Below are 25,526 nucleotides of genomic sequence, written 5' to 3'. Positions count from 1 at the left end.
AGGCCAGATGAACTGCCAAAAGCTCCTTGCAGTTGATGTGAAGTGTTCTTTGCTCCTGATTCCACGTGCCCGAGCATTCCTGTCCGTCCAGTGTCGCACCCCAGCCCGTGTCCGATGCGTCCGAGAAGAGACGGTGGTCGGGGGTCTGAACAGCCAATGGTAGACCTTCCTTGAGAAGAATGCTGTTCTTCCACCACGTCAGTGTAGACCTCATCTCTTCGGAAATAGGCACTGAGACCGCCTCTAGCGTCATGTCCTTTCTCCAGTGAGCAGCTAGATGATACTGAAGGGGGCGGAGGTGGAGTCTCCCTAACTCGATGAACTGGGCCAGCGATGAAAGTGTCCCTGTTAGACTCATCCACTGCCTGACTGAACATCGGTTCCTTCTCAGCATGCTCTGGATGCATTCTAGGGCTTGACTGATCCTTGGGGCCGACGGAAAAGCCCGAAAAGCTCGACTCTGAATCTCCATACCTAGATAGACAATGGTTTGGGATGGGACGAGTTGGGACTTCTCTATATTGACCAGGAGACCCAATTCCTTGGTCAGATCCATAGTCCATCTGAGATTCTCCAGACAGCGACGACTTGACGGAGCTCTTAAAAGCCAGTCGTCCAAATAGAGGGAGGCTCTGATGTCTGCCAAGTGAAGGAATTTGGCAATATTCCTCATCAGTTTGGTAAACACAAGAGGTGCCGTGCTTAGGCCAAAGCACAGGGCTTGGAACTGGTACACGACCTTTCCAAAGACGAACCTTAGGAAAGGTTGGGAGTCTGGATGGACGGGGACATGAAAGTACGCGTCTTTCAGGTCTAACGAGACCATCCAGTCTTCCTTCCTGACCGCTGCTAGGACCGACTTCGTCGTCTCCATTGTGAACGTCTGCTTGGTGACAAAAGCATTGAGAGCACTGACGTCCAGCACCGGTCTCCAACCTCCTGTCTTCTTCGCTACCAGGAAGAGACGGTTGTAGAAGCCCGGGGATTGATGGTCCCGGACTATGACTACCGCTCCCTTTTGTAGCAAGAGCGACACCTCTTGTTGCAACGCTAGCCTCTTGTCCTTCTCCTTGTAGTTGGGAGAGAGGTTGATGGGAGACGTTGCTAGAGGGGGACTGCGGCAGAACGGAATCCTGTACCCCTCCCTTAGCAACTTCACAGACTGAGCGTCTGCACCTCTGTTCTCCCAAGCTTGCCAGAAGTTCTTGAGCCTGGCTCCCACTGCTGTCTGGAGAGGTAGGCAGTCAGATTCTGCCTTTTGAGGACTTGGAACCCTTCTTCGATTTGCCACGGTGACTGTCGGCACGGGTACCTCCTCTGCTGGAGGTTCTGCCACGAAAGGGCGGGATGAACCTAGACGCTGGTGTGTCCATCCTAGGTCTAGGCACGGAAGGTAAAGCTTTAGCCTTACGTGCGGAGGACGCCACCAGGTCATGGGTATCCTTCTGGATCAACGAGGCAGCCATCCCCTTGATCAGCTCTTCCGGAAAGAGACACTTGGAGAGCGGAGCAAACAACAACTCCGACTTCTGGCAAGGAGTGATCCCAGCCGACAAGAAGGAGCAAAGATGTTCTCTCTTCTTAAGCACTCCCGACACGTACGAAGCCGCAAGCTCACCAGACCCATCCCGAATGGCTTTGTCCATGCTAGACATGATAAGCATGGCAGAGTCCTTATCCGAAGGGGAAGTCTTTCTGCTTAACGCTCCCAAACACCAATCGAGGAAGTTGAAGATCTCAAAAGCACGAAAGACTCCCTTCAACAGATGATCCATGTCAGAAAAGGACCAGCAAATCTTAGATCGTCTCATAGCCAGCCTGCGGGGAGAGTCAACCAGACTTGAGAAGTCGCCCTGGGCAGAGGCAGGAACTCCCAAGCCGGGTTCCTCTCCCGTGGCATACCAGACGCTAGATTTGGAAGCAAGCTTGGTAGGCGGAAAGATGAAAGCAGTCTTTCCCAGCTGCTTCTTGGACTGCAACCACTCTCCCATAACCCTCAAAGCTCTCTTGGATGAGCGTGCGAGTACAAGTTTGGTGAAGGCAGGAGCTGCTGACTGCATGCCCAGAGCAAACTCGGAGGGAGGAGAGCGAGGGGTTGCAGACACAAACTGTTCCGGATACAAGTCCCTGAACAAGGCAAGGACTTTCCGAAAGTCTAAGGAGGGAGGCGTAGACTTGGGTTCTTCTAAGTCGGAGTGCGGATCGTCCAAATGCGCAGCTTCGTCATCAGATACTCCATCATCCGAAAGCTGAGGAGGAAGTGGCAAAGGTGGAGCAGAAAGCTGAACGGCTGAATCCGGCAGCACGGGTGCATGCGTAGCTGCTGCGGATCCAACATCATGCCGCTGCTGGTCAGTCTGCGAGCTGGCAACAACAAAAGCAGAGTGCTGGTGCGTGGGAGGGACTGCCGTGGGTTGCGGAGCATGCCGCATGGGTTGCTGAGCATGCCGCATGGGTTGTGGAGCATGCCGCATTGTGTCAAAACACGGCAGCTCGACAGCACCTTCCCACTGCTGATGCGGTAGCTCACGCATGTCAACGGAGGGTGCAGCATGAACATGCGTCTGGCAGGGTGGACTGCGCATCGGTGGTGGAGCTCTCACAGGTGGAGTGTGGGAGCAGGCAGCCGCAGTATCTGCTGAGCGCACAACCGTGGCAGGTTGTAGGTTAACTGGTGCAGTGTCAACCTTCTCAGCACGATACTCCTGCATAAAGGAAGCAAGCTGAGACTGCATAGTCTGCAGCATGGACCACTTAGGATCTACCGTGGTTGGTGCGGCAACAGACGGAGTGGTTGCCTGCTGCGGAACCACTCTACCTCTCTTGGGAGGTGTGCAGTCTTCGGAAGACTGCGGCGAGTCCGAACTGACCCAGTGGCTACACCTGGGCCGTTGGACTCGCTCGGAAGGGACCTTACGCTTGAGAGGTCGTGAGACCTTGGTCCAACGTTTCTTCCTCGAAACTTCTTCCACAGACGAGGAATGATAGGGCTCATTCGTCTGTTTGTGGATGGGACGATCTCTGACAGATACGTCCGCAACCACTGAGGGTACATCCGTACGCTGATCAAGGCCTGCCGAACCCTTTGGTCCTTCGACATTGCTTCTCCCCTGGGCTTGGGAGCTTGCAAGAGGTCCCGGACTGGGAGGACGACTGGCACGAACAGAAGTACCCTCATGCGCAACACTGACACTGACACTTTTCACTTCACTTGCACTCACTACACTTCCCACTGCACTTTGCGCTTTCAACTCTTTGACATCTGCCAAAAGTTGATTCCGGTCATTAGCTAATGACTCCACTCTGTCACCAAGAGCCTGAATGGCACGCATCATGTCCGCCATGGAGGGTTGAGCACTAGTAGCAGGGTCGGGAGTCACCACTACAGGGGAAGGAATAGGTTGAGGGGCATGGGGAGAGGAAAAATCAAAAGAGCGAGAAGAACTCCTCCTGATCCTATCCTTCTCTAGCCTACGTGCATTTTTGGGAATTCGTTAAAATCGAATTCCGAAAGCCCAGCGCATTCCTCACATCGATCTTCCAATTGACAGGATTTACCCCTACAATTGGAACAAACGGTGTGAGGATCTATGGAGGCCTTCGGAAGACGTCTAGAACAAGCCCTAACGCTACACTGCCTGTACTTAGGGACTTGAGAATGGTCAGACATCTTGAATTGTAGAAATAGTCAAGGGGGAATTCCAAAATCTAGCAAAGTTCATTAACAATTAATCCCAATTTAATCAAAAAGCTTGATAAGCTAATGATAAAGGTTCCTGAATAGCGAAGGCTAAAATCTAGAGCGAATACATCACCAAAATCGTGAAAAACAACTCCAGAAACAACAGCGTATCCAAGTAGGTCTTGCCGGTGGCACGACAGAGGAAAAATTGAGTTCTTGTTGACAAGAAGTACCTGAGTACCTACTCGACAGATGGCGCTGTTGTGTACACCCCCACCTGTATAGCGATCGCTGGCGTATCCCGACCTTAGATTTCTGTCGGGCAACAGAGTTGACAGCTACATGATCATCGGGTAAGATTAATATTGAAAATTATGCAGTAATGATGCATAGTAGGTCCCAGTAATTAGGGTACCCTTGGCCAGGAAATCCGTCAACACTACTCTGTGCTGGTCCAAAAAGATGGTAAGCATGACCTCCTGCAGCTTCCTGGTTTTGTTGACACATGTCCAAAAGAGCCTTTGAGCAATCCACTCATTCCTGCTCCTGAAAAGAAGTAGGGAGTCTGGGAATCAAACATGCACACACCTTATGTATGCGCCAATGATCCTGAATGATTTTTTCCAGACCCTACACTTATCTCCACCATTTGGGCTAACTGCAAAACAGTTATACAGCAGTCTTCCAAAATTGCAGCCTCTACTAGATAGATGGTCTCTCATTAATGGCAGAACGGGCGAGGTTTCGACGGATGTTCAGCCACACTTGAGCTGGCGATGAGAGTGTTTTACAACATCATATGACGGGGGCAGCATATCCATAAATTTGTTTCATATCATCGAAGGTCTGTTTCAACATGCGAACTTTCAAATATAGAAAGCTAGTCACTGCTTGTTAATCGACTGTGTCCATGGTCACACCTTACTTTAATCTAACACCTGTGAAAAAGGAAGCAATGCGAGTTCAGTGCTGCAAATTATCATGTGACCTATACACTAATGTACCAATACACAGGTACAATTTCAGTCAGATATAATAATCCTTTGTGGGTCAGGGGAAATTTGCAATGAACGTCCTCCGTAGGTATTCTCTGAAAAGAGTAGGAATTAGCCTAGAGAGTACTCATAGATGAAGATGAAGGGAAGAGAAGGGAATAAGACTTAAAATGAGAGGACTTAAAACTTGGTTTCTCTGGTGCCTTAAATTTTTTCCTAATGCTTTTGAACATCTTAGGTTTCAAGATAAGTTGGGAAAGGTTAACTACATCAAAGGAAGCTTAGGTTGTTGAATTATTGAGAAATTCTTGTATTGGTAGGAATCATGAATCTTAGTAAAATACCACATTTCAGACAAGTGGCTTGTCAAATGCAAAACCTGAGGAGGCAGGAGGCTTTGTAGTTAAGGACTCCAAAAGAATCAGATGTGCAGGAAGACACAGAGGAAAACGCAAGAAACCTCTGTAGCAATGGCAGAAGAAGGATCTTGAAACACTAAATGGGGAAGAAAGGGAAATAGGATCAAAAGATTTCTACATTCAAAGGAGATAGAGGAGGAAAGCCAGATGATGCAAATTCACAAACACGTCTTGGCGCATGAGGCATGTTAGCACAAGTCAGTAGAAGGCATAATACAAACTAAAGTATGTTGGAAACCATAGATGGAATAGAATGAAGAGGACAAGTGCACTGCTTGGATAATGAATAAAGAATTGATGAAAAAGGAATCTGGAACAAAAAAGTTAACAAGGCCAACTGCCACAGCAGAATAAGGAAGGTGCAATTGTAAAAGCAGGGATAATGAAAACATTCAAGCAAGAATGTCCAGTACCCAAGGGAACTTCAAGAGATGAGGAAGATCTCATGAAATGAACACGATCTTTCTTGAGATACAGTACATTTTGAAACAGAGGAGCCATAATATTCCACAAAAGAGGAGCTATCATATCTTCCATAAGAGAAGGATCCACAATGACATAAAAATCAAAGTCAGCAGACCTATAGTCAAAGCTTGGACAGAGTAGACAGTGGGCGTAACAATGAACTCTAGTTTTCTGCCACACGCCCAATTTCGGTGGTGGTTGTAGAGAATAATACTGAAGGAATTTAGATAAACCACATTAATTTTCCTTAACAATAAATTTGAACAATTCCAATTATTGTCATGAAGGACCTGCTTGAACCTCAAGGGAAAGAGGGGGGACTCAAGACGGATGAAGAGAAAGATATACATGAGGGTAAAATGATGAGGATGAGATGACAGACTAATCCTGAGTCATAGGAAAGTAATAGAAGCTGATTTAGTTAAATCATATTTGTTACACTTCACCTTTCTCTCTCCTAAGCCTACATTCCACATAAGGGGCCTATCAATATTAGAAAGATGATAACATTCTTTGCACTGGTCACCTACCACGTGAAATCTAATTTTGATAAAAATCAGAGAATATGCCTTGAAAATATTAAGGCAAGACAACATTAAAAAAGAATAAAAAAGACGACACTTGGACGATCTGAACACTTAAATTCTAGCTTTCAGTAAAACTTGCTTCTGGTGGCAGTACAAATAAGTCAAGTTAACAATGAATCAATTCAGCAGGCTTGGAGTAATAAATAAAAATGTTACAGTAAAAATAATTTATTCATGGAAAAAAATATGAATTTAATATACATCCATTTCATGGCAGCACTGAAATGTTACTTATTGCACAATTACATAGTAAATGGCTATAATTAAAATGGTTTTCTTAACATTCTTTTAATGGCTTTATTTTCCTTTTATAGTATTTGGCCAATTCTAACATTAATTTAATTCTGTACAATACCAATACATATACATTGATACTTTAGATTTACTTGACATCTTGCTTGTAAGTATGGTACTTAATGTGAACTTTATCTTTCCCATAAACTTTAGTATTAGGTATTCTTGATTATCTAAAATTGAAGATACTAAACAGCCTACGGTAATTAGTATGTAATGACAAAATACATTCTAAAATTACACTTACCATGTAGATAATTAACATAAATGCCTGTAAACAATGTCTTAGATAATGAAACAATAAATATTGACATGTACCTGAAACTGTAGATATGTAATTAGCCATTAAGTATCTAAAATACTGTACTGTATTTGAATAAAAAAAATCATCTATTCCACTTGAATACAAAAAGTGGTTTATTATTTTCTAAAGATGAAGTGTAAAATGCAGAAGCCCATCAAATTTGCAATATTGCATAATAATGTATTTTATAGTCCATTTCTTTTAGCGGGGCATATTTGCACCGACTCGCAGTGGTGCCCTTTTAGCTCGGAAAAGTTTCCTGATCGCTGATTGGTTGGACAAGATAATTCTAACCAATCAGCGATCAGGAAACTTTTCCGAGCTAAAAGGGCACCGCTGCGAGTCGGTGCAAATCTGCCTCGCTAAAAGAAATAGACTATATATTGCTGAACAAGTACACAAGTACATAATGAATGTACTTTCCAGTTATCACAAAATTTTTAATTTTATAAATAAATTTCTAAACAACCTATAATGAGAGCCAGCCGTATTTCTTGCAAAATCATTACACTTTCTCGCTTTCCACTGTTGGGTTGGTTTTATAAAGAAGCACAGATATTGTATATTGTGCTGTATACGTAATAAAAAATTTTACACTGAAAAATATACGACTTATAGAAAGATCAAATTGTTTGATTTTCCTGTGCTTCCGATAAAGAAAAAAAACCACTAACCTTAAATATATGACAAAAATGTAAAGTATCCTTCAATGACTATGAGAGGCAACTAGCAACTTATTCAATTTACTTGCATAAGAGTGTTTGCCCTATAAACTCAATTTTATTTTGAATTTGTTCAATAGTGAATCTGGAATGCAATAACTATTACAAATGCAAATATAACCAAAATTTCTCACAAAACACCACATTTGACAAAATGACAGGGACATTCACACATCATTCCAAAAAGACAGCAGCTGCCATTTCTTCCTATTATTACCAAATGTTTCAACGTTTTCATTTTTAACTTTACACCTATAACAACAAACCTTCATGCTGAAAAGAAATCAGTATTGTATATTTCCTGTAGCAGCACATTTTTAGCTAAAAACAAAAAATATTCCTTTGAAGTTTTATTTATTAAACCCAAGTTCCTAACAAAATTGACTAAATTCTGTAACCTGATAACTCGCCTTTATAACCATGTACTTAACAGCACCAAGGTGTTGAATCTCCAAATCAATGGTGTGTTTAGACTAAAATATACTGTAATTGATAACAATACCATTTCCATTTACTGTACAAGTAAAGGACTCAAACACACTATGTGAAAGTGAAAACTCTCTAGAACCAAAATCAAGTGCATATCTAAATTCCTATCTAAATTCCCCAAAACAAAAGTGCTCTTTATAATCATGAATACCTGTGCTAATTCCCGAAGAAGATGGGAAGTTTGCATGCTACAATCCTAAAACATTAGATTATAAGTGCACATATAGATTACATGATTACATATATTTCCATAATTAAAAAAGCAGAAAACTATGCTATGAAAGTTGTCCCAGTTAATTACTGTACTTCAGGATGCCTGAAAACTTTAAATCAATCAATCAATTACTGTACTGTATATCTTTCTTTATATTTAAATATATCGGAATATCCCAAATTTAGATAGATAGATCTGAAATGATTTGTTCAAATAACTTATAAACTAAAAGTTTAATATAATGAGTGTGGAAGATAGTTTTATGTAGTTGATAATATAACACGACTGTGTGGATCAAATAACTCTGTGCAATGCTTAGCAAAATTTGACAGATATTTATCCGGTAACATTCAACATTGAGAACTACATTTTACACAATCAATGAGAATTACTCTACACTTTATATAATAATTGCACTAACATTTCCTTAAATTGCTTTTTCAGTAACTCAACTGAATTAATTTGAGATGTTAGAATTTATTTTAAAATTATGACCGAGATAAAACATCCAGATATTGAATATAATACTGTATATATTCCAAAACACAAAAAAACAAAACTCTTTATAATGCTTCCTGTAATGACAGCTAATAACCTACAAGTGATTTCAGATCTTAAACTCTGCACAAAAACATGTACACAATAGAACATAAAATATTGAGCTTTGGTGATTTATCTGCTACTGTAATTTATTTTAAAATGTTGAAGGTAAAGTGATGAGCATAACCCTTCTTTTTTTCCATTATCACTTCTCAAAAACAGCAGATATCTTTGGGTACTTAGGCCATTACATAAAAGGACAAACTGTGGGGTTTAATCTCCAGAATCATTGAACAGATTATTCTCTTTAATCTTAAACTCTGGTAAGTCAAATGACAGCCTAAGTTATATTACAAAGCCTTACCAAAGGTTTACGTATTGCCTTTTTATTTTAGTATAATACAATAGCGATCTTTCAAGTACTTGTTGATGCATAATAATCCCCCTTTCCTGATATCATCAACACAGGGTACTCTTTTGATGAAACTAATCAGGCTTTAGGCTACTGCTTTGTGAGCATGAACTTGCTTTATGAAATTGTAAAGCAACTCATGGAACATAGCAGGATTATCAAGGTAAGCCGGGTGACTACCCTGAGGAATCATCACTGCCTGGGATGTAGGTATTTTCAGCAAATCATCTCGGGAAGAAATACCAAGGTTATGGTCTTTTTCTCCATAGATGATAAGAGTAGGGATCTGAAAAATACACGGAAATAGTGATGATTACAACATGGGATACAGGAGACAAAAACATTACCTCAGATCTGTGTTATTTATCCCACAAAGGTTTCAAGTACTCATAAACTTTGATGTATTAATCATGCAACTAATAAAATGAGTACTGAATATAGATAAAAAAATGCTACAGTATGTAATTATTTGATGAAACATGAATGAAATAATCCAGAGCAAATGGGGAATATATATTTCACCTGTGAAACATTAAAATCAACTTTAAAATATGAATATAAAAGTTCTTTAAAATCTGCTTCATTTGATTAAAACTGAATAAAATATTCAAATTCTACTCAAATTCTAAAATACACGAACTAATCACTTTGCCAACACAATAAGGGAAATCACAGTAGACAAAATACTATTGTGCATTAATAGGGAAAGAACTATTTGAGGGTAGTTACAACTATATAGTACATGAATAAATTCATAAAAAAATTATGAATTCCATAAAATATCCAAATATCCACTCATCAATAAGAGTACTGTACTGTAACGTGTAAAGAAGTACCTGAAAGCAATGCAAAATAACTTCTGTTTACTGTATTCTTAATATAACACAGTACTTGTCATTTACAATAGCAAAACAAAAATTACTACTGCTGGTTAAAAGAAATCTACCACTCAAAGCAATTCTATCTATAAGATAAAGACCACAGGATGCTGCTGATATATAGTTTTCAGAGTTTATAGCAGTGCTGGGGCCTGTAAGGCCATTCAACAACCATTTGCACCTAGGATAAAACCTTAACATTACACTATGATGTAAAAATTTATCAAGATGGAAGAGTAGAAACAAGAATAAAGGTCAAGTAAAAGGATAGAAAGCAAGTGCAACTAAGGGCCAAAAGTAGGCTGCTAAGAGCTCTAAATAATGCCTTCAGTGTACTGAGTCAGGTCTACTACCACCAATACCTCCCTAAGGGATATCCACACAGGAGAACAATATTCAAATGCCAAAACAAAATATATGAAGCTTCCTTTTCATGTCAATCTCCGTACATAAAGGAAACTTTAGAAATTATACTGCAAGCTTTTTAATAGATTTAGATGATACCTATTCAAGTGATATGAAAAAGAAGGCAACACTACAGTATAATCACAGATTTTCTACAATACAATTGCAGTCATACCTCTCGACATGAAAGAATCTGCTTACAAAATTTTCACGTTGCGAAACAAGATACGCAAACTATCCGCCATCCTCCTGGCTTCCATTGGTTATCTCCTTACTCAAATGCTAGTTAATGGAATAAGATCCTGTTCTCCTATTGGTCAACATCCACTGTACTGTATCGCATCACGCATGTACGCATTGGCGTCTCTCGCTCATTTTGTTTCGACATCGGTACCGTAAGCATTGACTTTGTGTTTGTGATTTTGCTTTCGTGACTATCGTACTGTATCATGTTGCGATATTACAGTGCATTACTTTATTAGCAGTGGGTCATAAGAAAGTTGCTGATGTGTAGGGAAAGAAGAGGATGATGCTTTCTATGGAGACGAAGATAGAAATAATCAAGAAATATGAGACTGGCATGCAGTTGTGTGATCGCAAAGAAATATGGCCCAAACTCGTCTACAATACAAACGATCCTGAAACAGAAGGAAGCCATCAAAGCAACAACACCTTCTAAGGGCGTGACAGTTTTCTCCAGTAAGAGGAGACACGTCCTTGATGAGATGAAGAGACTGCTGCTTGTCTGGATTAAGGACAAGGAAATTGCTGGAGACACAATCACCAAAACAATAATCTGCCAGAAGGCCACACCATAGCGCCATTTTGGGTGATCTCGTGCATGCTCAGGCTGAAGATGACGTGGGAGAAGGTACATCAAAGCAGGCACCCCAGGGTTCAAGGCTTCTCTTGGGTGGTTTGAAAAACTTAAAAGAGATGGAAGAAGCTATTGGTGGTCATAGCTGGGATTGGAGAAGGCCGTGACCTTCCACAAAGCCGAGCCAAAGAGCATGGCCACCCCTAAAGGCTTGGCTGTGGTCTCCTTCAAAAGACCAGACCCTTGAGGGATACTGCACAGCAGGAGGAATACTGACACAGCATCTTGTTCCACCACTATAGAGGTAGATGAGGAGTCCAGCACCTTTCGTGTCTGTAAAGCAATTATTGTCTCCATGCCCTATATGTGCTACTGTGACCATCCATCAACAGGTTGACAGTACCTCAAGGTTGAAAATTTGTGCTAGTCAACACAACCGACCTCACGAGTACCAGTTAGAGCATGAGCTCTGTTGGGTGCTCTCTGTAATGGCATGAGGAGTAGCATAAATGATACCTAATTGAACTACCATATAGCGCTGGAGATTGGCTGGAGATGGGTCCTTTCATATGCAACTGATGGAAAAGTGGTGCTATCAAATCATGCTCCCAATTACTAATTCTAATTGACCCCACAGGCATTAGTTATTGCGTGAGCTCCATATCAGCATGAAAAATACCCCCATCAACCTCCGAAATGGTGCAGGAGATGGATCCAGTTAGAACTGTTCACCGGCAACTGATGAAACCAGCAGTGGTTATCACACCAGGCTCACGATTGCTAACCGATCCCCGAAGGTACCTATCGATGTACAAGTTCTGTACCGGTATACTTTTAGTAGAGTGGACAATACCCCTGCTGAACTACTGTAGGGAGTTAAAGATCAATCTGGTTAGGACCGTCCACCAGCAACTGATGAAATGGTAGTGGCTGTAAGTTTCTGTAATACCAGGTTCATTTCAAGGGCGTAAGGTTTGCACTGTACTGTATATGCGAAAAATCAAATACAATTACAATAAATTGAATTTTGGCAATTTAAAGGTCACTCATAGATGACAGAGGCAAGACTCAGTGATAATGCCCTAGAGACTGACCATATATACATATGATCCGCACCCAAGGCCCCTATCCACCCAAGATAGGACCAGAGAGGCCCAGGTAATGGCTGCTGATGATTCAGCAGGTAAACCTATAGGTTCCCCGCGAATCCCATCCTTAGCACACAAGGATGGTGAGGTTGCAGACACCACAAGAAACTATCAAGCTTGAGTGGATCTCAAACCCCAGTCCAGCAGATCCCTAGGCAGGGACGTTTCCAATAAGGTACCACAACCCGCTTGTACACAAACTTATATTGAAATAATATATCTATTCATTTTTCATCTAGTTTTGTTGATAGGAATCCCAAATATAGTAAAATACATAACAGTTGAACTTGAATACTGTACTGCAATGCACAACCTTCCAAACGTTAGTCTATTTAGGAAAACACTTCCGATCAATTTATATTTTATCTATGGAATTTTTATCTAATATCATATATTCTGAGCAATTCTGAGAGTACATTACAGTATATACAAATCTATTGCAAACAGAAGGAAAAAAGGAATTATTTTTCCTATGAAATGGCTCTATTCATTACAGCATACAGTAATGAAACTGCATAACTGTACATCTGAAGCTAAAAAAACACTTAATCTTCCTATTTTTCTTTGTGTATCCTGGAGGTCATCACATGCCTTTGATGTTCAATCACCTACATATATATCCATCAAATTACATTCTGTCTTAGCTCTTTGATGATATACAATATTTTGTTTATACAGTATTTTCTACAAGAGTAAATATGCGTTATACAGTATGATTAGAATTTACTTTACAGTAAGTTCCCTACATATGGTCGCGATGCGTTCAGCCATAGGTTAATTTGGAAGGGATTACCTAATGAATGCTGTCACCAGTTCATTTGGTCTTGAGATATTCATTTAAAATAAACACACGCAAACACGCAGGATAACAGGTGAAAATGCAAATTTCTAAATCTACATAAGGCACAGCATACTGTATTGTAACATTATTCTGTATCACCCCTTTATTTATTTGTTATTGTACTGAGGTAAATTAGGATAATGCAACAACCATAGCAATGATTCAAAACATAAATTCACCAATAATTCTGCATTTTGCACTGATGCTAATACTGAACCTTTGGAATAAAAAAAATCATAAATTTAAATGGGCTGTTTTCAATCCATTAACTGTCAAACACTGATATGGTAACTACAAAACATGCAATATTTAAGCAATCCATACTCGAAAAGGTTTTCACCACTAAAGGATATCAATTCTTAGAGGTATATAAAATCTGGATTGATTATAAAAAAAAAAACTTACCATGATGCTTTGCAAGTAATTTACCGGTACTTCATCTGTTGCATCAACAGCAATTGGCACAAACCCAGCAAGTTCCTGGGACTGCAATGCCAACATAGGAAGTGAGTACACACCGGAGAAAGAAGGAGAAACTACAATAGAGGGAGGAAGATCCAGTGCGATGAAGAAGGACTGGAGCCAAGAGCGCCTCAATTCGGGCCCCAACTCCTGCCGTCCACTGTTGCCAAAGCCTGAATATTACGATTATGAAGGAAGTGCCATCACCATGAATCACTAACCAGCTAATCAATCCAGCAAATGTAACCTCAATTTTTTTGTACCTATTATTGTCACTAACACAAAATATTATGAAAAATGTTATTTTTATTAGTAAAATAAATTTTTGAATATACTTACCCGATAATGATGTAGCTGTCAACTCCGTTGCCCGACAGAATTCTACGGGAGGGATACGCCAGCTATCACTATACTAGAAGGGGGTGTACTCACCAGCGCCACCTGTGGCCAGGTACTGCAGTACTTCTTGTTGACACCTCCTCAATTTTTCCTCGGTCCACTGGTTCTCTATGGGGAGGAAGGGAGGGTCAATTAAATCATGATTATCGGGTGAGTATATTCAAAAATTTATTTTACTAATAAAAATAACATTTTTCAATATTAAACTTACCCGATAATCATGTAGCTGATTCACACCCAGGGGGGTGGGTGAAAACCAGTGTACAAGACTAAAGGATAGCTAAGTATCCCGTATTTCATATAATCAGTTATCTCAAAATAACAATGAAATAATAAGTACCTGGTAAGGAAGTCGACTTGAACCGTTACTCTGCCTTTTTTAAGTTCGTCTTCCTTACTGAGCGCAGCGTTCCTCTTAGGAGGCTGAATCAACTCTAAGGTGCTAAAGTATATAGGGCTGCAACCCCTACTAAAGGACCTCTACACAACCTCTAACCCAGGCGCTTCTCAAGAATGAATTGACCACCCGCCAAATCAAAAGGATGCGGAAGGCTTCTTAGCCTACCGTAACAACCATAAAAACAACAATAAAAGCATTCAAGAGAAAGGTTAAAAAAGGTTATGGGATTAAGGGAATGTAGTGGCTGAGCCCTCACCTACTACTGCACTCGCTGCTACGAATGGTCCCAGGGTGTAGCAGTTCTCGTAAAGAGACTGGACATCTTTAAGATAAAATGATGCAAACACTGACTTGCTCCTCCAATAAGTTGCATCCATTATGCTCTGCAGAGAACGGTTTTTATTAAAGGCCATCGAAGTAGCTACGGCTCTCACTTCGTGGGTCCTTACCTTCAGCAAAGCAAGGTCTTCCTCCTTCAAGTGAGAATGGGCTTCTCTAATCAGAAGCCTTATATAATACGAAACCCCGTTTTTGGACATGGGCTTCGAAGGTTTCTTGATTGCACACCATAAGGCTTCTGACTGTCCTCGAATAGGTTTTGACCTATTAAGATAAAATTTCAGAGCTCTGACAGGGCAAAGAACTCTTTCTAGCTCGTTACCTACCATGTTGGAGAGGCTAGGAATTTCAAACGATCTAGGCCAAGGACGTGAAGGAAGTTCATTCTTAGCTAAGAATCCGAGCTGTAAAGAACATGTTGCAGATTCGGATGTGAACCCAATGTTCTTGCTGAAGGCATGAACCTCACTGACTCTTTTAGCTGTTGCAAGGCAGACGAGAAAAAGAGTCTTGAGGGTAAGGTCCTTGAAGGAAGCTGACTGAAGAGGTTCGAACCTAGGTGACATAAGGAACCTTAAGACTACGTCTAGATTCCAGCCTGGAGTGGGTAGACGACGTTCTTTAGAAGTCTCAAAAGACTTAAGGATGTCTTGAAGGTCCTTGTTGGAAGAAAGGTCCAAACCTCTGTGGCGGAGAACTGAAGCCAACATACTCCTGTACCCTTTAATCGTAGGAGCTGAAAGGGATCTCTCATTCCTTAGATGTAATAGGAAGTTAGCTATTTGGGTTACAGAGGTATTGGTAGAGGAAACTGCATTGGCTCTACACCAGCTCCGGAAGACTTCCCACTTGGATTGGTAGACTCTACGAGTGGATACCCTCCTTGCTCTGGCAATCGCACTGGCTGCCTCCTTCGAAAAGCCTCTAGCTCTAGCGAATCTTTCGACAGTCTGAAGGCAGTCAGCCGAAGAGCGTGGAGGTTTGGGTGCAACCTGTCTACGTGAGGTTGACGTAGAAGGTCCACTCTTAGAGGGAGAGTCCTGGGGACGTCGACCAGCCATTGTAGTACCTCTGTGAACCATTCTCTTGCAGGCCAAAGGGGAGCAACCAGCGTCAGCCGTGTCCCTTCGTGCGAGATGAACTTCTGAAGGACTTTGTTTATGATCTTGAACGGTGGGAATGCGTAAAGGTCGAGATGGGACCAATCCAGCAGAAAAGCATCTACATGAACTGCTGCTGGGTCTGGAACTGGGGAACAGTACAAAGGAAGTCTCTTGGTCATGGAGGTGGCAAAAAGATCTATTGTCGGCTGACCCCACAAGGTCCAAAGTCTGTTGCACACGCTCTTGTGGAGGGTCCATTCCGTGGGGATGACCTGATCCCTTCTGCTTAGGCGATCTGCTGAGACGTTCATGTTGCCCTGAATGAACCTCGTAACTAGGGTGAGGTTTAGACTTCTTGACCAAATGAGGAGGTCCCTTGCTATCTCGTATAGGCTCCTCGAATGGGTCCCTCCTTGCTTGGAGATGTAAGCCAAGGCTGTGGTGTTGTCGGAGTTCACCTCCACCACCTTGCCTAGCAGGAGGGACTTGAAGTTCAATAGGGCTAAATGAACTGCTAGTAGCTCCTTGCAGTTGATGTGGAGCGTTTCCTGTTCCTCGTTCCACGTTCCCGAGCACTCCTGTCCGTTCAAGGTCGCGCCCCAGCCCGAGTCCGAAGCATCCGAGAAGAGATGAAGATTGGGGGTCTGAACCGCCAGCGATAGGCCCTCCCTGAGAAGGAGATTGGTCTTCCACCACAAGAGAGTGGTCTTCATCTCTTTGGTGACCGGGATAGAGACTGCTTCGAGCGTCAAACCCTTGTCCCAATGAGCTGCTAGATGGAATTGGAGAGGGCGGAGGTGGAGTCTCCCTAGCTCGACGAACAGGGCCAACGATGAAAGGGTCCCTGTGAGACTCATCCACTGTCTCACCGAGCAACTGCTCCTCTTCAGCATGCTCAGGATGCAATCTAGGGCTTGGCTTATCCTTGGGGCCGATGGAAAAGCCCGAAAATCCTGACTCCGAATCTCCATTCCCAGGTACACAATGGATTGGGAGGGAATGAGCTGGGACTTTTCTAAATTGACTAACAGACCCAGTTCTTTGATCAAGTCCAAAGTCCAGTTGAGACTCTCCAGACAGCGACGACTCGTGGAGGCTCTCAACAGCCAGTCGTCTAAATAAAGGGAGGCTCTGATGTCCGATAAGTGGAGGAATTTTGCTATATTCCTCATCAGATGCGTAAACACCATAGGAGCTGTGCTTAGGCCAAAACACAGGGCTTGGAATTGGTAGACAACCTTTCCAAAAACGAATCTCAGGAAAGGTTGGGAGTCTGGATGAATAGGAACGTGAAAGTAAGCATCTTTCAGATCCAACGAAACCATCCAGTCCTCCTGCCTGACCGCTGCTAGGACCGACTTCGTCGTCTCCATAGTGAACGTCTGCTTGGTGACATAAGCATTGAGCGCGCTGACGTCCAGCACCGGTCTCCAACCTCCTGTCTTCTTGGCCACCAGAAAGAGACGGTTGTAGAAGCCCGAGGATTGATGGTCCCGGACTATAACCACTGCCTTCTTCTGTAACAGGAGCGACACCTCCTGGTGCAACGCTAGCCTCTTGTCCTTTTCCTTGTAGTTGGGAGAGAGGTTGATGGGAGAAGTGGTCAGAGGGGGTTTGCGGCAGAATGGTATCCTGTAACCCTCCCTCAGCCAACTGACAGACTGGGCGTCTGCACCTCTCTTTTCCCAGGCTTGCCAGAAGATCTTGAGTCTGGCTCCTACTGCTGTCTGGAGAGGAGGAGAGTCAGTGTTTGCCTTTTGAAGCCTTGGAACCTTTCCTAGACTTGCTCCTGGAAGAGTCTGGACGGGAGCTTCCTCGGCTGGGGGCTCTACCACGAAAGGGCGGAATAAACCTCGTAGCAGGAGTATCAGCCACTGGGGTGCGATAAGTCCTGGGGACTGAGGGAGCAACCTTAGTCTTACGAGCTGAAGAGGCCACAAGATCATGGGTGTCCTTTTGAATCAGGGCCGCAGACAAGTCCTTAACAAGCTCTTCGGGAAACAAGAACTTAGAGAGCGGAGCGAAAAGGAGTTGAGACCTTTGACAAGGTGTGATGCTGGAAGAAAGGAAGGAACAAAGTTGCTCCCTTTTCTTAAGCACTCCTGACACAAACATTGAAGCAAGCTCGCCAGATCCATCCCTAATAGCTTTATCCATGCAGGACATTAAGAGCATGGCTGAGTCCTTGTCCGCAGGGGAGGTCTTCTTGCTAAGGGCCCCCAGGCACCAGTCTAGGAAATTGAACATCTCAAAGGCTCTAAATACACCCTTTAGGAAGTGATCTAGATCGGAGAAGGTCCAGCAAACCTTAGAGCGCCTCATTGCTGTTCTACGAGGAGAGTCTACCAAACTTGAGAAGTCAGCCTGGGCAGAGGCAGGTACTCCCAAGCTTGGTTCCTCTCCTGTGGCATACCAAACGCCCGCTTTAGAAGTGAGCTTAGTCGGTGGGAACATAAAGGAAGTCTTTCCTAGTTGCTGCTTAGACTGCAACCACTCCCCTAAAATTCTTAGAGCTCTCTTAGAGGACCTTGCAAAGACGAGCTTAGTATAAGTTGACTTGGCTGGCTGCATACCCAGCGAAAACTCAGATGGCGGAGATCGGGGGGTAGCAGAGACAAAATGGTCTGGGTATACCTCTCTGAAAAGAGCCAGGACCTTACGAAAGTCAATAGGAGGAGGAGAAGACTTGGAATCTTCCACGTCTGATGAGGGATCCAGGTGTGCAGCCTCATCATCAGAAACCTCATCACCAGAGTGTAGCGAAGTGAGAGGTAAGGTATGCTGAACAGCAGAATCTGCACGAGCGGGAACAAAAACGCTTGTGGTTTCATCCTCAAGTCTCTGTTGCTGAGGCAAAACCTGAGGTTCAGGCTGCAAAGGCTGGACAAAAGGAGTAGCAGAAGGTAGGCGCATGGGTTGAGGAGGCTGACTCCTGGCATGAGTGTCTTGACTCAAGAGTTGCGCTTGCTGTAAGGTTAGCGGATGCGCAGTAGCAGGTTCCTGAGGAACGAGTTGAGGTTCCTGAGGTGTGAGCTGCGAGAGTTGAGGTAGTGGCTGCGCAGAACGCAGTTCTTGTCTCGCGAGTTGAGGTTCCTGAGGCGCAAGGCTAAGGTGTTGAGGCTCTCGCCTTGAGGAGGGTTGAGGTCGCTGCAGCGAGAGCTGAGGAGTCTGCCTCATGGATGGGAGAGGTTGTTGTACCTCGAGAGTGTTGCCTCACTGGTGGAACCGCAAGTGGAAGCGGAGGAAGTAAGGTATAAGCTTCCTGTTCCCATTGCTGAGGTTGCCTTAAGGAAGGCGGAGGAAGCTGCACACCGCTGGAAACTGGCAACTCAGTACGTGGTAAGGTATCCTGAGGAGCCTCAACATCGTACGCCTGGCAGACAGAGTTAGCCAAGTGGGGATTCCAAATCAAGCAAAAAGATCGTTAACCATTAATCAGAACTAAATAATAGCTATCTAAGCTAATATAGAAGTTTTCCAGTAAAGCGACAGCCGAAATCTGAGAGAAATACTTCACCAAAAGCCGTGAAAATACTCCAAGATCATAAGCGTATCCCAGAACGTCTTGCCGGAAGCACGACAGAGGAAAAATTGAGGAGGTGTCAACAAGAAGTACTGCAGTACCTGGCCACAGGTGGCGCTGGTGAGTACACCCCCTTCTAGTATAGTGATAGCTGGCGTATCCCTCCCGTAGAATTCTGTCGGGCAACGGAGTTGACAGCTACATGATTATCGGGTAAGTTTAATATTGAAAAACAATATTTCATACTTCTTGTACAGTATGGAGTACAAAGTCAATGTCTTATGACGTGATTAGGAAACCAATCATGAAACATTTTTAAGGTTGATTAACTTCTTGAAATTAAATATCCTGCAAGTCATAAATGATAACTGGCCTAACCCTACAAAAGTAGCACAATAAAATTTCTAGCATACTGATGAAATTAAGTTTTACGCTCACTAATCTTATCATAGAGGAATAAACATTTTATAGATGTTAGTTAATATGGTAATTGATTGCAAATACAAAATTCATGTTGCTTTACTCATTGAATAGATAATATACCCCCATAAAATTTCTTCAATAAAAATTCCTTGCTAAGGCTATGCAGTTCTGTATTTTTTTTTATCATACAAGCAAGTACTTTATAACTTGACTTTATTACAGACAAGTTATGTTAATTTGAGCTCCAGACATTCTTTAAGCAATTTCATGGGAAGAGTTATGACTTAAAAGTTATTACCTTGGAGGTATTATACAAAAAACAAAAATTTGACTAACTTTTACATTTCATTTTTTCATTTAATACTAAAGGAACATTCATGTTTTTTCCTAAAATGGTTTGGAATTTTATTAGAAAAGATAGCAAACCTTTAACTATTCTGTAGAAACTAGCTATCTATACAGTACTATTTATTGGTATCTGATACGAGCAAATTCTTAAAGAAGAATATACAATGAAAATAATGATTACCATTGTTTCCAATAACTTCCCTAGTTTTTTAAGCAAATATCTACAATATCACTTACAAAGCAATCTTTGCTAGTTTTTTAAAATGATATTCCTTTCTTCATGAAATCAAATTCTGTATCCACATATGAAGAAAAACTTCCTTAAAGGAGGAAAAATTATTAATGTGTAACTTGTACATCCTTAAAATAATAGGTCCCAAATCCTTAGCATACTTTTCTGAATAGACAGGCAATTACGGGTATTTTCCTACTTTACTATAAAAAAATGTAATATACAGTATATGAAATATTTTATTCATATCAAAACCATACGTTATATCTCTTCTATCACATATTAAGATCTCAGTAATAAATACTAAAATTCTGAATGCGCCAAAAGAACTTTGTTCACCAGTGAAACTCTTCAATAACCTAGATTTTCCATCAATAACATTAATTCTTTTCCAACTTTCCTATATAAGAAGCTCATGTATATATATACAAATTAATTCATTCTAAGATAATAATCTTTAACTCATTAGACTAAATACTGGTATGAATAATGTATGCATAATCAATTAACTACTTTTAAAAAGAAACAACTTGGGTTTAATGTGTGGGAGTAGGATAATAAAATGATCAATTATTATATTAATAGGAACATTGGGCTGCACTCGCCAACGACCAAAATGGATGAGCTAAGGACAGCGGAATAGATTATTAATGCCGTTTTTCTTTACATTACTTATATTGATGTAGATGGCTTATTAAAGACAGAATTTTTACTAACAAGGCTTCTTTGTGAAATTACTATACTTATGGGCCTGAGAAAATATCCAGTACTGTATAAATAAGCCTAAAAGGATTATATTTTTTTAGCATACCGTATACTGTATAGATATTTACAAGAGCAAGCGTAACTGTGCCTACTGGTTCAATTCCAAATCTTCTACAGCATTAGTGATGTCTAAAAATATTTTGCGCTAAAGTACAAAACCTGTTTATATCTTTTATTTATATTTATATATTCATATCTTTAATCAAACATTTTCAACAACTGACTGCTTTAATTCCAAGCTCAGACACAAATTATCTTCTTAATAAAAAATTATCCAATACATTCAGCCAATACTGATCTTCCTCGTATAATTCTCATGTGATTAAAAGACATGAAGCAACTATGTTATGAGTTAAATTTTCATTTTCAATTCTTAATTCCTTGCCAATATCAAAACAGAAATACTGTACAACTAAGAGAGCAATCAACCAACCAACAGCCTATCTTCATGAAACAGCCACAAAGGATTGAGTAAATTTAGCCCCTGCGGGTTTTAACTAATCCAAATTTTTTTAATTTATATATATAATACCTAAAAAAAATAGATCAGATCTGGAGGGATTCAGAGCAAGATAATTCTCAAAAAATTTTAAGAATGGTAAAAAATAAAAATCTTGCTAGTTTTAATTATTTGAGTACTGTATAGCAACGGCAACACAGACATAGCAATTTCTCAACTTGCTAAAAATTGCTAAATTTCTAGTAAACAAAAAAATTATAAAAAAAGGGCTTCATGATGTTTGGCTTGATGTACATAAAATTAAGCAATATACTCTTCTGAATTTACTTTAAAAAAGTGTTATACTGTACTATGAAGAATCACAAAGAAACATTTGCTAATTAAGATTAACAGTTACATCTGAACACACCTGCAAACAAAATTCTCCATTAAATTTATGCTTTAAAGGGAGGGAACAGCAGTCATCTCTATTACTCAATAGCAACTAGTAGTCTTGTATAGCCTGTAAGTAGATCAACTTCTGTTAAACTTGTCCAGTTAAAACTAAAGCCCATGATAATGAGTCAATTCTTGACTTCCATTCATTACATTCACCTTCCCCAACTAAACTTTTTAGAACTACTGTATTATAATAACTTGTTATATATAAACTTAAACTTTATCTTTTATGTATTTGTATCTGTTGACACTAAAGAAACAACTTAATTACAATAATCACCCTTGAAGAGCAATTCCTTAAAGCAGAATCTTTCCATCCAATGCTGTATGGAGGTATCAAATTCACCTTCTAAAAGTTTGCAAGAGCCATTGTCATTAAAATGACAACTTTAAAAGCTTCCTTTAGTTACCAAGCAAGCATTTATTACAAATCAAGAGTTTAATTATTACTATTTTCAGTTGTAGGGAAAAGGAAAACTTGGCCCCATAATCAAATCACAAATTCATAATACTATACTGTCCTGTATTACAATAGTAATGTACTGTACCATCTAATGTTTTACAACACTGTGAATGGTAGTTGTAAATGTATACAGTATTTTGATTTTTATGTCAAGAGACTAGTCTAATTTCCAGTAAATAAAAACCTGTACAATAGTTGCAATGACTACTGAAATGGTAATGAAAATATCTGCACAAAACATAACACTTACACATGTCTAGTGACCACTACTTAAATCTTCAAATATTATACTGTAGTTTAAAACCTATCTTCCCTAAGTCTGAGCATTACCACTCCACACACATACACAAAAAAAAAAAAAAAAAGCAGAGGTTGGATTGCTAGGACATATTATGATTTGGTGAAAAATATTTTCTATTTCTATTGAACTTCACAATATGTGAACATATTATATACAGAGCACATTTAGCACTAAAACTATGCAAGACATCCATTAATATCATAGAAAATGACAATGCCATGCTAAGCATTACATGGATATATTCATGCAATATCAAGATTATCATGCTAGAAAAAATATGAAAAAATGCTGAAACAAGACAACTGAAAAGTTAACAAAAAAAGTGCAATAACAGAATATAACACCGGACAGTAATAGTAACAAAAATGGGAAAGAAACATTACAATTAAAATAGCTGTACAGACATCAAGTTTTTTAATCACAGCTACCTGACTTGCATAAGAATATAAAAAAGATGATATTTTAATTATAAAATAAATTTTTGAATATACTTACCTGGTGAATATATAATAGCTGCAACTCTGCGGCTCGACAGACAACATACTTAAAAAAAACTCGCGAGCGATCGCTATGCAGGTTGCGGGTGTGCCCACCAGCGCCAACTGTTGGCCAGATACCACTCTCGGATGTAAACAAAACCTTCAATTCTTCTCGTCCCACTGCGTCTCTATTGGGGAGGAAGGGAGGGTCGTTTAATTTATATATTCACCGGGTAAGTATATTCAAAAATTTATTTTATAATTAAAATATCATTTTTAAATATTTAACTTAGCCGGTGAATATATAATAGCTGATTCACACCCAAGGAGGTGGGTAGAGACCAGAGTTAAATATGTTTACATCGTATAAGCTAAGAGTTTTTTCATTTTGACAGTTATCAATATAACAATACCAAAATAAATAGGTACCTGGTAAGGAAGTCGACTTAGACGATTACTCTGCCTTGTAAGTACGTCTTCCTTACGGAGCCCAGCGATCCTCTTAGGATGCTGACAGACTCCCAGGAGCTGAAGTATCAAGGGCTGCAACCCATACAACAGGACCTCATCAAACCCCTAATCTGGGCGCTCTCAAGAAATGACTTTGACCACCCGCCAAATCAACCAGGATGCGAAAGGCTTCTTAGCCTTCCGGACAACCCATAAAAACAACATTAAAAAACATTTCAAGAGACAGATTAAAAGGATATGGAATTAGGGAATTGTAGTGGTTGAGCCCTCACCCACTACTGCACTCGCTGCTACGAATGGTCCCAGTGTGTAGCAGTTCTCGTAAAGAGTCCGGACATCTTTCAAGTAAAATGACGCGAACACTGACTTGCTTCTCCAATAGGTTGCGTCCATGATACTTTGCAGAGATCTATTTTGCTTAAAGGCCACGGAAGTTGCTACAGCTCTAACCTCGTGCGTCTTAACCTTAAGCAAAGATCGGTCTTCCTCACTCAAGTGTGAATGAGCTTCTCGTATTAACAATCTGATAAAATATGACAAAGCATTCTTTGACATAGGCAAGGATGGTTTCTTAACCGAACACCATAACGCTTCAGATTTGCCTCGTAAAGTTTTAGTACGAGCTAAGTAGAACTTAAGAGCTCTAACAGGGCATAATACTCTTTCTAGTTCATTGCCTACGATCTCCGATAAGCTAGGAATATCGAAAGATTTAGGCCAAGGACGAGAAGGCAGCTCATTCTTGGCTAGGAAACCAAGCTGCAGAGAACAAGTAGCTTTTTCTGACGAAAACCCGATGTTCTTGCTGAAGGCATGAAGCTCACTGACTCTTTTAGCCGAGGCCAAGCATACCAGGAAAAGAGTCTTAAGAGTGAGATCTTTCAGGGAGGCTGAATGTAAAGGCTCAAACCTGTCTGACATGAGGAATCTTAGGACCACATCTAAATTCCACCCAGGTGTAGCCAAACGACATTCCTTAGAGGTCTCAAAAGACTTAAGGAGGTCTTGCAGATCTTTATTGTTGGAAAGATCTAAGCCTCTATGCCGGAAGACCGAGGCCAACATGCTTCTGTAGCCCTTGATCGTAGGAGCTGAAAGGGAGCGAACTTTTCTCAGGTATAAGAGAAAATCAGCTATTTGGGCTACAGAGGTACTGGACGAGGATACGGAAACTGACTTGCACCAGTCTCGGAAGACTTCCCACTTTGATTGGTAAACTCTAATGGTAGAAGCTTTCCTCGCTCTAGCAATCGCACTGGCTGCCTCCTTCGAAAAGCCTCTAGCTCTCGAGAGTCTTTCGATAGTCTGAAGGCAGTCAGGCGAAGAGCGTGGAGGCTTTGGTGTACCTTCTTTACGTGAGGCTGACGTAAAAGGTCTACTCTTAGAGGAAGACTTCTGGGAAAGTCTACCAGCCATCGAAGTACCTCGGTGAACCATTCTCTCGCGGGCCAGAGGGGAGCAACTAACGTCAACCTTGTCCCTTCGTGAGAGGCGAATTTCTGCAGTACCTTGTTGACAATCTTGAATGGTGGGAATGCATAAAGATCTAGGTGTGACCAATCTAGGAGAAAGGCATCTATATGTATTGCTGCTGGGTCTGGGACTGGAGAGCAATAGATAGGAAGCCTCTTGGTCAGCGAGGTTGCAAAGAGATCTATGGTGGGTTGGCCCCAAGTCGCCCAAAGTCTCTTGCACACATCCTTGTGGA

At 41.1% G+C, this 25,526-nt stretch overlaps 1 protein-coding gene across 2 annotated transcripts in view; it reads right to left on the bottom strand.

Moving 5' to 3' along the window:
* Nucleotides 1–6,300: 6,300 nt before the first annotated feature.
* Nucleotides 6,301–25,526, bottom strand: part of LOC137630646 (putative protein-lysine deacylase ABHD14B) — a 54,416-nt gene continuing 35,190 nt past the window's right edge. The window contains exons 5-6 of one of the 2 annotated variants that reach the window (XM_068362259.1): nucleotides 13,618–13,847; nucleotides 6,301–9,409 (exon numbers count right to left, since the gene is read on the bottom strand). In XM_068362259.1, the coding sequence (XP_068218360.1) occupies nucleotides 9,209–9,409; nucleotides 13,618–13,847 (431 nt within the window). In that variant the 3' untranslated portion in view covers nucleotides 6,301–9,208. The remainder of the gene's footprint in view (nucleotides 9,410–13,617; nucleotides 13,848–25,526) is intronic. The other variant, XM_068362260.1, reaches the window with a different exon arrangement.

This window comes from Palaemon carinicauda, chromosome 38 (assembly GCF_036898095.1).
Source record: "Palaemon carinicauda isolate YSFRI2023 chromosome 38, ASM3689809v2, whole genome shotgun sequence".
Lineage (NCBI taxonomy): Eukaryota > Metazoa > Arthropoda > Malacostraca > Decapoda > Palaemonidae > Palaemon > Palaemon carinicauda.
The sequence above is the reverse complement of the archived record's forward strand: the minus strand, read 5'-3'. Positions and strand labels throughout refer to the sequence as shown.